The sequence below is a fragment of the Odontesthes bonariensis genome, chromosome 23 (genome assembly GCF_027942865.1).
Source record: "Odontesthes bonariensis isolate fOdoBon6 chromosome 23, fOdoBon6.hap1, whole genome shotgun sequence".
NCBI lineage: Eukaryota > Metazoa > Chordata > Actinopteri > Atheriniformes > Atherinopsidae > Odontesthes > Odontesthes bonariensis.
The window spans coordinates 18,831,148-18,843,918 of NC_134528.1; the positions used below are offsets into that span (position 1 = coordinate 18,831,148).

General features: G+C 47.5%; 1 protein-coding gene across 2 annotated transcripts in view; it reads left to right on the top strand.

Annotated features, from left to right (window-relative positions):
• wdr90 (WD repeat domain 90) overlaps window positions 1-12,771 on the top strand; it is a 30,185-nt gene that overhangs the window by 9,510 nt on the left and 7,904 nt on the right. For both annotated transcript variants that reach the window (XM_075457466.1, XM_075457467.1), the window contains exons 22-35: window positions 92-222; window positions 622-783; window positions 1,294-1,422; window positions 2,024-2,157; window positions 2,245-2,285; window positions 2,378-2,491; window positions 3,355-3,531; window positions 3,643-3,725; window positions 3,812-3,914; window positions 4,226-4,347; window positions 5,952-6,108; window positions 6,290-6,480; window positions 6,599-6,767; window positions 6,955-7,078. In XM_075457466.1, coding sequence (XP_075313581.1) covers window positions 92-222; window positions 622-783; window positions 1,294-1,422; window positions 2,024-2,157; window positions 2,245-2,285; window positions 2,378-2,491; window positions 3,355-3,531; window positions 3,643-3,725; window positions 3,812-3,914; window positions 4,226-4,347; window positions 5,952-6,108; window positions 6,290-6,480; window positions 6,599-6,767; window positions 6,955-7,078 — 1,837 coding nt within the window. The remainder of the gene's footprint in view (window positions 1-91; window positions 223-621; window positions 784-1,293; window positions 1,423-2,023; window positions 2,158-2,244; window positions 2,286-2,377; window positions 2,492-3,354; window positions 3,532-3,642; window positions 3,726-3,811; window positions 3,915-4,225; window positions 4,348-5,951; window positions 6,109-6,289; window positions 6,481-6,598; window positions 6,768-6,954; window positions 7,079-12,771) is intronic.

Consider the following 12,771-nt stretch of genomic DNA (forward strand, 5'->3'; position numbering starts at 1 on the left):
CCCATTTTTCTTATCCATTTGTGGCTTTGCTGTTGCTTACATATAGTTAGCTACTTGATAAGTTTGACTGACCCTGTACCTAATTCTTTAGGTAATGTAGTGGCCCACGGCACTGAGCGTGCTCCAGATGCTCTCACAGTGAGCAGTGACAGCTGCTTTCTGGCCTTTGTGGGTCCCTCGGAATACATTGTCACCATTGCTGATGCTCGGTCTCTGGATGAGGTATTTTGCCAACCGTCACTGTTCAGCGCAGATCATTTATCAGAATTCTGAGATGAATTCAAATGAGATGAGATTTCACAAAAATGATTAAGGGACTGGAGACTTGTCCGGTGTATCCTGCCTTTCACCCGCTGGAATAGGCTTTACATCCCCCTTGCAACCGTTATTTGAATTAAGCAAAGAAAATGTAGAAAATGGATGTATGAATAACAATTAAGATGTTTCGTTTGGTTGTGTAAATCTCCCTGCAAACTATAGATGAAATTGCATCTGCTATTCTCATTCTTCCCAGTTAATACAGTCAACAATATCGTCTTAGCTTTGAGCACATTGGTATAAGTTCTTATGTCTCTTTCTGTCCAAACCAACTAATCCTGAACGTAACCAATCTCTGTCTAGTTGCTACATGTAGATGTGAGTATTTTGGATGTGGAAAGCCCCCAACTGGATTCTGCACTGAAGGTCTGCTTCTCTCCGGCCACCACTGAACACTTGCTTATTGCCACGTCTGCAAACAAGATCCTCTGGCTTAGCACCAAGACAGGCCGTCTTCTCCGAGAGGTGATTCTGCTCAGCTTAAACACATTAGCTGACCTTCTGCATCTGCTGCGTCTAATTTCTTAGTCCTGTGCGAATGCGCCATGTCCGTGATTTGTGGGGTAATAATTCCGCCGCGAATTACCTACTGTGTTTCGGCGAAACACAGACGTCCTGTGGCAATTTAAGTCACGTGCGAACGCACACGTGTGTGTTCAACCTATGTGTACAACCAGGTACAACGGGGCAAAACAGGAAGTTATGACAATTACGGAATATCCGCTCATGATGTCTGTGATTTGAGTAAATTACAGACTTTTGCTTGTCCCGTCCGAATGCACCACAAAAAAATACAGAGGTGCGGGGGTAGTTGCGAATTACCAGTGATCCATAGGTAATATTTATCCCATGCGAATCGGGCTTTAAAGTGTAAAGGATTGTGAGTGTATATTCTTTGCTAAATTCTTTCTTAGATTAGGAAGAGCATGCGTAGTTCATTCCAGATTTTGTTTCTCACTGGATTTCTGCCAACAGGTTTCCAAGGTGCATAAACACCAGTGCTCGTCCCTTGCTGTGAGTGAAGATTGTCGATATCTGCTGACAGCTGGACACAATGCTGTGAAAGTGTGGGATTATAACATGCAACTCCATATTAACTCACAGGTAGTCAATAGTAGAGTAATCGGTGTCTTTTATAAATAGGTTTGGGTACAAAACTCTTTGTATTTCTAATGGCACCAGCCTGTTTACAACACAACTAAATTGATGTCAGATATTATATTGCATATTGCATCTGGTATGAGGGGGGGGGGGGGTGGGTACTCTTTGGGAAAGCAGGGCGGTGTATCGACTTGTTCATTTACATCATCAAACGAGAAGTAAAATGTGACAATACTGTTTATTGAAATTGTCTGGCACTGCATTAGATTAGTTTCCCTCATAAAGCCGTGACGATGTGTGTATTTCTCCCAACTCACAGCGCAGTCACAGATCTCGCAAAGTCCAGGCACCACCAGTATGAGTTTACCGTTTCCATCCCTATATGGACCGAATGCCATTGACTTAAACATAGCATGTTTTGTCAAGATTTTAAATTAAAAAAGTCGCTCTGTTTGTTTTTTTTTATGTTTTTTTTGAGTCATACAAGTTTGTAGTTGTTGAATTGCTGGGGAAGTGAAAACATGCTATTCTATCTTTTTATGAATTAGTCGAATTGGCATGTATGGTTCATGATGTTTGTAACTGAAACATGCGTCTGTGCCAGATGTTCATAGGTCACAGTCAGCCCATTCGCCAGGTCAGCTTCACCCCTGACCAATTGGGTGTAGTCTCAGTGGGAGATGCCATATTTCTTTGGGACTTCCTGGCAAATGCTGCTGATCCATTGACTGATAGTTGGTAATAAACTTGTATGTGTTTTGTCAGCATATATGTTGCACTGTGTTGGATTTGTTGTTAAGTCTCTGATTCACTCTGTCCCCACAGTTCATCCCATAACGCAGGCCTGACGTCAGATCTGAAAGCAGGTACCTCGTTTAAAGTTGAATTAAGTTTAGTTTTGCTTGAAAAAACGTAAAGTGCGTCCAGCTCAGTAGCTTTCATATAACCATTCAACCAGATGCTAAAGTGAATGGAGTACTGCTGTCCAATGGGATGCCTCGGCAGACGGCTCCCCTTCCTTCTTCGCCGCCACGGCTGGACGTCAGCACCATTGACCAAGTTGTCCAGGAAGGTAAGTTTCTGTTGTGGTTTTAAAATACCCACCTGGACGTACTGTTGACTGTATGATTCCCCCGCGAAACTGAAAAACTTGGCCTACACACTGTACATTTGTAGTTTATGTTTTGCTTACTCCTGACCGATTGGTGGGTGAGGAAAAATAAGATGTTTTTACTTGGAATGTGTGTATTCCCAAGCTGCACTGCCTTGTTGAAATCGTCTTTTTTAAGCTGATTTTATTTAATTTATTTATTTTGTTATTTTTATTTTTTTCCCGCTTTTTGTGTGTTTGGTTCTTTGTATATCTTTTGTTCCAATACTGAAGTGTGGTGTTTATTCATGTTTATGTATAAGAACTTAAAGGCCATCAAAGAAAATAACAAAAAAAGTTAGTTTATCAAAAATCAAAAGTTATCCAAATAAAATCGGTGTTTACAGCACAGCTAGAAAAGAGCAGTTTTAGACCAAGGGATTCAAATCTTTTGATTTTTATAGTAAGGGACATTTAGTTGTTTATCACTACAACTTTGAGTTTTAATAGTAGCGATGACCTTGAGGTGTTGCGTGATTAATACCATGAAGGCAAAATATATCTCTTTTATGAAGTAATACCTGATATAATTTGGTTTGATTTAACATCTGAAAACTGTTGTCGTATTTTATATAGATAAATCTTAATGAATCCTTATGCTTTAGCCTTGATGTTATGTAAAAACTTTATTGCTTTGATCGTTCATAACTCATTTCTTTAAAGAAAATGCAGATGTACAGTAAAATATATATCATTGCCCTGCCGGTACAAAATGTTGTGAACTCTGCCTGTATAATGGTATAACTTTGCCAGTTGTTTTCAATATTTTCGTCGGCCTCATACAGGTTTGGGCTCCTTATCTATTTGTGAAGACAACTCGTCAAATGCAACCGTTCCAGTTCAAAACTCTGGCCCAGTTCCGGGTTCAAGTCCAGCCTTTGATCCCAGACCTGCCAGCTCCTTTCTCAGGGTCACAGACCTGGACGACACGTCTCCCCTGAATACCTGTCGCACGGATAATAGTAAGAGCCTCGCAGCTTTCCTTTGGCATTAACAGAAAACTAACTTTCTGTGTGTTCTGGGTTTTACTTTTTTTAATGTTTTTTTTGATTATGCGTTATTATGTCATTTAGTTGAGTTGAATCAGAACAAGCCAGTGCGTCCAGATTGTTACAGACACTTCATCCCACGCTTCAAGTCCTCCTCTCTTGATCAGGTAAAGGGTCATTTTGTTCGTTAATGGACTGCAGTTCATCAGTTTGTTTGTGTGTCTGGTCTATTCAGCTATTTTCTCTGATCCAGACTGTTGTTGCTCCCCAACCACAAGAAGCGGGCCTGACACTAAAAGCAGTGATCGGCTATAATGGGAATGGGCGTGGCAACATGGTGTGGAGCCCTGACCAAGGTTAGCATGATATATCCAGTTGAAAAATCATTAGATTGTAAAATCTTTTGTTACAACAATTTCAGTGTAAGATGTCAAATCCAGTGGTTGTTTTTTCTTTACCTCTGTCTTTATTTTGAAGGTCTAATTGTCAGTGTTTACTTTATTTTTTCTAATAAAAGTTACTGTACAAATTATAGCCTGTAAATGGGGGACAAAAAAATAATAATAACTCACCTGTGACATGCTAACACTCTATATCCCATGTCAGTCCTGGAAACAAAATAATTGGGTATTATTTTGCCATCACAAGCTATTCATTTCCTTTGCAGGGTTATTTGCATACTCCTGTGGCTGCGTAGTGGTGGTGGAGTACCTTCATACAGGCAGCCAGAGACACTTTAAGGGCCACAGTGAGGAGATATCTTGTCTTGCAGTCACAAATGATGCACAGGTACGTGCTCTAAATGTGTCATATAACAATGAATTTAAGTCATGAATGCATGACTTATGTGTACAAAAATGACAAAGAGCTCTCATCACTCTCTACTCGGATCTTTCAGGTTCAAGGCTTTAAAGCCACCTTTGGGGGAATAAAAGAAACATGTGTCTGCAGCTCGTTTCTGCTGATAATGCAGGATATAAAACGTTACGTTTCGTAGCTAAAAACCCGAAGACTCTGTGTTTTTGTGTCTGTGACTCTGGATTTGTCCATGCTGAGACCACCTTCTCTGAGTGATGGCTCATTTTTTTTTTTTTTTTTTTTTTTTTTTTTTGTTCATCCAGTACAACTTGAAAGAGGAAACTGCTTTGGAGCCTTCTAATGCAGTGCCATATTTGACTTTTACAGCATACATATAATGTTAAACTGTCTTATGAATGAAAGAAATCCTATTTTTATCTTGTTGACATTTGAAACAACAGCTGGCACCATCAGGTGTCGTTAACAAAGATTAATCTAAATGTGCTCCTTGAGATAAAAATTGTGTGCAACGTTTTAAATTCATTTTCATCCAACGTTGGGAAGAAATCTTCCACTCAATTGGAGCCTGGTGAGCACTGGCACGGTCATCTTGCCATCATGAAATCTTTATTTGAAAAACTTGGTCATTCAGCATATTCAGATACTCAGCTGACCTTGTTTTTTTTCAGCACATAACATGCTGAACCTGACCAAATGAGGCAACTCCAGATAATGTTCTCATTTAAACCCAGGTGGGTTTTTACCAGTGTAGATCTTGAAATATATTTTTTAGATTTGAACAAGCAAATGAGCGAGGAAGCAAAATTATCAAAACAATGGCTGTGCTCCCAGAGAAACATGGTTTCAATGTGTCATAGTTTCGCAGTTCTTTGCTGTTGTATCACTCTCTACTTCAGAAGGGAAAACGTTGTTTGACTGGGCAAGAAGTGGAAAAACGTTGCATCTCATCATTTGGTGAATGCACTTGAACAGTTGACTTTACTGCTTGGTTAGTCGGTGTTCTCTGACCTTTTTTTCCAATGAGCTCTGATTGCTGTTGGCAGTAAATTCTTTGAAAGAACTATTTTCAAAAATGCCTCTGATGTGCCTTGAAAATATCTCTTGTGAGGAAAATGATAAATATTACATACAAATAAGTATTTTATGGAAATTCACAGCGTTGGTCCACCCATCCATCCATTCTGTGTTCCTAGTTTACCCTATTCAGGGTCTGAGGGGGCTGGTATACCCCGGACAGTTCAGGTGTCTATCACAGACCTGTCTAGCCTAGAAATCTAGACGCCCCTAGCGGCTGCAAATGGAATTTGCTCCGGGGCACCTGTACAGCTTTTTGCTGTACGGGTCTGGCTTGCTAGGCTAAGACCTATCACCAGTTCACCTACCATTTGTATTTATTTTTTGAATGGGCCCATTTAGAGAATATCAAGAGATTCAGTTGAATGATTGAGTGCATAGCTGCTGCTACTGAAACTTATAACTGACAACCGTGAGATATCCAGCAATATAAACCGGTTGTCTATTGTTTTTCTGGAACCAGTTATTTTTTTCCCCATTGGTCTTATCACTTTTCCAAGACTCTGGCGTCGGCAGCTGGCGGTAGTAGCGGTAGCAGAAGCCTCATCTGCATTTGGGATGTCCAGAATGGAACTTGTCTTAGCACCATCTCCTACCACAAGGGGGCAGTCCAGAGTCTTGCTTTCTCCAGGGATGACCGCTTCTTTCTGTCTGTCGGTTGGTAAAATTCTATCTTGCTGCGCAACTGAGTTACAAGTGTGTCCTGTAAATTTGAGCTTTCTCTTTTGAGTTTTTTTGGGGGATTTTTGCACATTTGATTAAAGTAGAGCTAATATGTCATCGGTGCCCGATGAAAAGACTTGTTTATTTATAGGTGATTCTTTGCAATATTATCTAGGGGACTTCTCTGACCCAGGGTTGGCACTTTGGAGCTGCGAGAACTTCCAGCTGCTGTCCAGTGTTAATCCGTCAGGACCAATCCATGATGCTGCCTTCAGCCCCTCAGCAGCCAGTCAGATGGCATGTGTGGGCAGCCAAGGTGTTTATTTCTGCCTCATCCCCACACGTGGCCCAGAAGTAGACCTTAAGGTAAATGCCAACAGAAGAACTCTGGTGATCACAACTCAAGATCTTGTGGCGATTTTGACCGTTAGCAGAGTCTTCACTAGCTTGTGGCAGACTTGCACATGTAAGTTATATGTTGTAGGTCCAAAGGGTGAGGGCACCAGCAGAGCTGGGCGATGTGGAGCTGACTGCTCTGTGCTACCACATGGACTCCTTTTTGTTCACAAGCACAAACCGAGGACATGTTTGCGCCTGGGACATTAACACGCAGCACTGCTTCATGATCTGGGAAGCCGACGATGGAGAGATTGGTAAAAAAAATAATAACGATAATAATTGCAAATCTGTATGTTCTGGCCATCTACTTTGGATAATAAAATATTCAGCTAAATCAACAAGAGGGATTTTATATAGTAAAAACAGGAAATAGTACTTTAAATGTATTTGTCCCTGGGATATTAAAAAGAGTAACTAGACTGATATGGTTTTTGGTTGCAGGAGTGCTACTGTGTCGAGGAAATCGTTTGTTGACAGGCAGCAACACCCGCTGGTTGCGACTGTGGGAGGTAGAGGCTGTACAGAGCATGAAGCCTAAGGCCAAAGTCTGCAGTGTACAAAACAGGTATGCATATATATATATATTTTTTTTCCTAACTCAGCGGTGACCTCTTTATTTAGCTCTTTTGTGTGATGTTTTCATACAGTGCATGTTGTCCTGAGTCGGTTTGCTTAGGGGAATGTACGTGCAAGAGGTTATGTACCTTTTTAGTATTTTACAGTATTTTACCCCATTGAGGTGTTTAACTGTCTTGGAGTATGTTGCAGAGTCACTTGTATATATCGCTATTTTACCATCTGCATTATATTCTAATATTACTTTGGAAGTCCTTTTCCAACCGTACTGTGGCAGGTTTAGTGCCACCGTGGGTTCTCCCCAACACACACACGGACCACTCGTGGAAGTTTGACCTTTTATTAAAGACACCCGGCTCACTCGCCGGCACGCAGGGGACGATCCCGTCTTTTCTGTGTGTTGCTTGGGCTCTCCTGTCTTCTGACGTCTCTCTCCAGGTCATCTCACCCTCCTTCCACCTCTCGCCCGGGCCAGCACGCTACTGATAAAGGGGAGAATGATTAGCCGACGATGTGCAGGTGTGCCCATCATCTCCCCTCCCACTGTCCTCTGAGCCCTTTCCACCTCCCCTCTGCACCCGATGCACCACGCCCCCCTCCACATACCTCCACCGCCCGACTTAGGCCGGGGAGCCGTCCGGCCTAACCTACTCCCCCCCCCGTCCTTGTTGGAGCGGGAAAGGAAGTCGGCCACGACCATCTGCGTCCCCGGCCTATGGACCACCTGGAATTTAAAGGGCTGCAAAGCCAGATACCAGCGGGTGGTCCGGGCATTCATGTCCTTCATGCGGTGGAGCCACTGGAGGGGAGCATGGTCCGAACAGAGGGTGAATGGCCGCCCCAACAGGTAGTACCGCAGAGTATCGACCGCCCACCGGATGGCCAGGCACTCCTTCTCCACGGTGCTGTACCTGGCCTCCCTCTCGGACAGCTTCCGGCTGATGTACAGCACCGGGCGGTCGACACCCTGCACCTGCTGGGACAGAACGGCCCCCAGCCCTCTGTTCGATGCATCGGTCTGCAGGATAAACGGAAGGGAGAAGTTAGGAGTGTGGAGAAGAGGCTCCCCACAGAGGGTCTGTTTTACCCTCTCAAGCGACACCTGGCACAGCTCCGTCCACTGGACCGGATCTGAGGCACCCTTTCGGGTGAGGTCGGTCAAGGGGCTGGTCAGCTCAGCGAAGTTGGGGATAAACCGCCGGTAGTAACCAGCCAGCCCCAAAAACCGCCTCACCTCCTTTTTCATCTTGGGCCTCGGGCAGGCTGCAATTGCTGCTGTCTTGTCTACCTGAGGACGCACCTGCCCGCCGCCCAATTGGTACCCCAGATACCATACCTCCCTCCGTCCAACTGCACACTTCTTCGGGTTGGCCGTGAGCCCCGCCTGCCTCAGGGACTCGAGCACTGCAGCCACCTGCTGCACATGCTCCGCCCAGCTGTTGCTGTGGATGATAACATCATCCAGGTAGGCGGCAGCATATGCAGCATGCGGCCGCAGCACCCGATCCATGAGGCGTTGAAATGTGGCTGGGGCCCCGAACAACCCGTACGGAAGTGTAACAAACTGGTACAACCCGTACGGAGTGGAGAAGGCCGTTTTTTCCCTGGACTCTGGAGACAAGGGAATATGCCAGTAGCCTTTGGTCAGATCCAGCGTCGTAAAAAATCGAGCTGTGCCAAGGCGATCCAGGAGCTCGTCGACCCGGGGCATGGGATAGGCGTCAAACCGTGACACATCATTCACCTTGCGATAGTCCACACAGAACCGGATCGACCCATCCTTCTTGACTACAAGAACAATGGGGCTACACCAGGCGCTGTTGGACTCTTCTATTACCCCCATTTCCAGCATAGCTTTCAATTCCGCCTGAACCACTTTTCTCTTGTGCTCAGGTAACCGATAGGGCCGTGAACGCACCGTCACGCCCGGGTGAGTCTCAACATGGTGTTGAATAAGGCTTGTGCGTCCTGGCAGGGGGGAGAACACATCAGCAAACCGCTGTTGCAACTGGGCTATGTCTGCTCCCTGGGACAGTGAGAGCTGGCTTTCACAACGGAGCGAGGCTGGATTGGCCGATTTTGGTACCTCGGGCCCCAACTCATCCCTCTCTGCAATTGTCGTCACCAGTGAGACAGACTCCGCCTCCCTCCATGCCTTAAGGAGGTTGAGGTGGTAAATCTGAGTTGCACCTCCCCTGTCAGATCGCACAAGCTCATAGTCAACGTCACCTACTCGCCGTGTGACCACAAAGGGCCCTTGCCACTTGGCGAGTAATTTTGAGCTCGAAGTTGGGAGCAATACAAGCACTTTATCTCCCGGTGAAAATTGTCTCAGCCTCGATCCTCTGTTGTACAGCCGCTGCTGACGTTCCTGGGCCCGGAGCAAATTCTCACGTGATAATCGACCCAGTGTGTGGAGTTTTGCTCTCAGGTCCAGGACGTACTGAACTTCGTTTTTGCTGGGGCTTGGACCTTCCTCCCAGCTTTCTTTAACCAGGTCCAAAACCCCCCGTGGTTTCCTGCCAAACAGCAGTTCAAAGGGAGAAAATCCCGTGGAGGCCTGGGGAACCTCGCGCACTGCAAACAGCAGAGGATCTAGCCACTTGTCCCAATTTGGTTTATCATCGTGCACAAACTTACGGATCATGGACTTCACAGTCTTATTCAGGTGCTCGACGAGGCCATCGGTTTGCGGGTGGTACACGCTGGTCCGTATCGACTTGATGCCCAATAATCCGTAAAGTTCCCTCAGTGTTCGTGACATAAACTGGGTGCCCTGGTCAGTCAGGATCTCTTTCGGGATCCCGACTCGGGAGATAACCTGAAACAGCGCTTGCGCCACACTCTTTGCAGATATGCTGCGCAGTGGCACTGCCTCTGGATATCGTGTTGCGTAATCCACCAGGACTAACACAAAACGGTATCCACGTGTGCTCCGGTGAAATGGCCCGATGAGGTCCATCCCGATCCGTTCAAACGGGACCTCCATCAGTGGTAGCGGGCGCAACGGCGCTCTCGGGACGGCCGGTTGGTTAACCAACTGGCATTCCGCGCAGGACGCACACCAGCGGCGCACGTCTGCTCTAATGCCAGGCCAATAGAATCGGGCCATTACACGGTTCAGTGTTTTTTCGTACCCCATATGCCCAGCCATCGGGTTGTAGTGAGCCGCCTGGAAAACCATTTCCCGACGGCTTTTCGGTACCAGCAACTGGGTAACTGTCTCCTCAGTCTGAGTGTCACGACTCACTCGGTACAACCTGTCCTTCTGTAATGAGAAGTGTGGATATGTTAACGATGCATCAGGGCGCACCATTTGACCATCAATTCGTATCACTTGGTCAAAGGCAAAGCGTAGAGTATCATCCCTAGACTGTTCGAGTGGAAAATCTTCCATGGAGTCAAAACCGGGAGCCTGCGGAGGCTCCTGAGGAGGCGCCGCCGGCTCCCCCTCCCCGTCATCAGTGTCGGACAACCTCGCGTCACCGCTGAGCACAGCGCACATATCCCAACTCTCTGTCGGTCGTGAGCGCACCCCCACACACTGTCCCACCAGTTTATCAAACCCCGGCCAATCAGTACCCAAAATAAGAGGGTGCGCCAGGCGGGAACTAACAGCAGCCTTCACACTATGCTTTTTCCCCTTATATCGAATTTCCACTGACGCAACAGGGTATCTGTGAATATCCCCATGCACACACTTAATATCCACCCAGCTCGCCTCTATCAAAGCCCCGGGCCGAATCAGACTCTGGTGTAGCATGGACTGCATGCAGCCCGAGTCCACCATCGCCTGATGTGTACCCCCCTGGATCCTTACCGGAACGCTGTACGTCCCTCCTGGACCGGCGGAGGGTGCCGGAGGGCCGACAACCCGGATCACCTGGCCGACCTCCATGAGGGGGCACTCCCGGCGGAAGTGTCCGGGCCGTCCACACCTCCAGCAGTCCTGCACTGTCGCTTGAGGGACCGTCTGTGGGCTGAGGACCGTGTCCGCAGCGCGCTGGCCCTGTGGCAGGAGGAAAAGAGAAGACTGGTTAGCCCGGGGAAGCGGGGTGGGTCGGGGGGCTGAGTTGACTGGAGGTCCGGGCGCCTGAGGAGGTCTTCTGCAGGGTGCCGGTGTGGGACGGCCACCAGGCGCTGGCCGAACCTCCGGCGCTCGGTCCTGCAAGTGGATGGCCAGGTGGTCCTCTGCTAGGGTGATGGCCGTCGCCAGGTCCTCCGGGCGATGGCACCGCACCCAGGCGGAGGTGCCGCTCGGGAGCCCCTCCATGAACTGCTCCACCACCAGCGTCTCCAGCATCCGTTCTTCTCCCGCCGACCCCCCAGGCTGCAGCCACCTGGTTGCTGCATCCTTCAGCTGCTGCGCGTACACGAAGGGTCGGTCGTTCAGCTCCATTCTTGTCCCCCGGAACCTCCGCCGATGGTCCTCTTTGGAGCAGCCCAGCCTATCCAGGACAGCCCGCTTCACCTCCTGATATCGTCCCCGGCCGGAGGCCGGCAGGCAGAGCGCACCCGTCTACGCCTCTCCTGACAGCAGTGGCAGTAAGCGTACCGCCCATTCCGCCGCGGGCCAGCCACACGCCGTCGCGGTCGCCTCAAACATTTCGAGAAATGATTGTGGGTCATCTCCCGTTGTCATCTTATGTATCGTCATCCCTGCCAGCGAGGGTCCCGATGCGCCTGCCTCCGCCTGTGACAACATCGCCTCCAGCAGCCGTGTTTGTTTTTCTGCTTACGTATGCAGAGCCGCCAGATGCTGTCTGTTTGTGGCGGACTGATCGTGGCTCATCTTAGCCACCTCTCTTAGCATTTCTGCCAAGGTGTTCACCGTCTGGTGTGGATCCGTCATCCTGTGTGTTGGGTCCCGGTTCAGGCGCCAGTTGTGGCAGGTTTAGTGCCACCGTGGGTTCTCCCCAACACACACACGGACCACTCGTGGAAGTTTGACCTTTTATTAAAGACACCCGGCTCACTCGCCGGCACGCAGGGGACGATCCCGTCTTTTCTGTGTGTTGCTTGGGCTCTCCTGTCTTCTGACGTCTCTCTCCAGGTCATCTCACCCTCCTTCCACCTCTCGCCCGGGCCAGCACGCTACTGATAAAGGGGAGAATGATTAGCCGACGATGTGCAGGTGTGCCCATCATCTCCCCTCCCACTGTCCTCTGAGCCCTTTCCACCTCCCCTCTGCACCCGATGCACCACGCCCCCCTCCACACGTACCCAAAAGTTAAACGATATGTGGCTTTTTTTTTTGCCATTTTGAGTCTGTTACATTTATTCTGAGGTTCAAGGTAGGCTAGATGAATTCAGTCAGCCTCCAGTATTCGACAGAGTCTTGGCCCTGCCACACTGAGCCTTCAGTAAAACCAGGAAGTGACAGCTTCAGCTGTATTAACTCAATTCTGTCCATGTTCCACATTACTGTGATGTTTTGGGTGTTTTTCTTTGTGTCTTAGAGCAAAATCGCCCTTAAAAAAAGGTCAGAGAGTAACATTTTATTGTTCAGATTTCACTGTTTTCTTTTCACGGCGCTCTGTGTCTTCACACCTGTCTCTCACATGCAAGTATATGCATAATTGCATCTCATAAGATTGCCTCTATGCCAGTAAATTAAAAGGTTAATTTGTTATGTTGACTTTTTAATTTAAAAAGTAAATACCCCATCAGCTAATTCCCCTT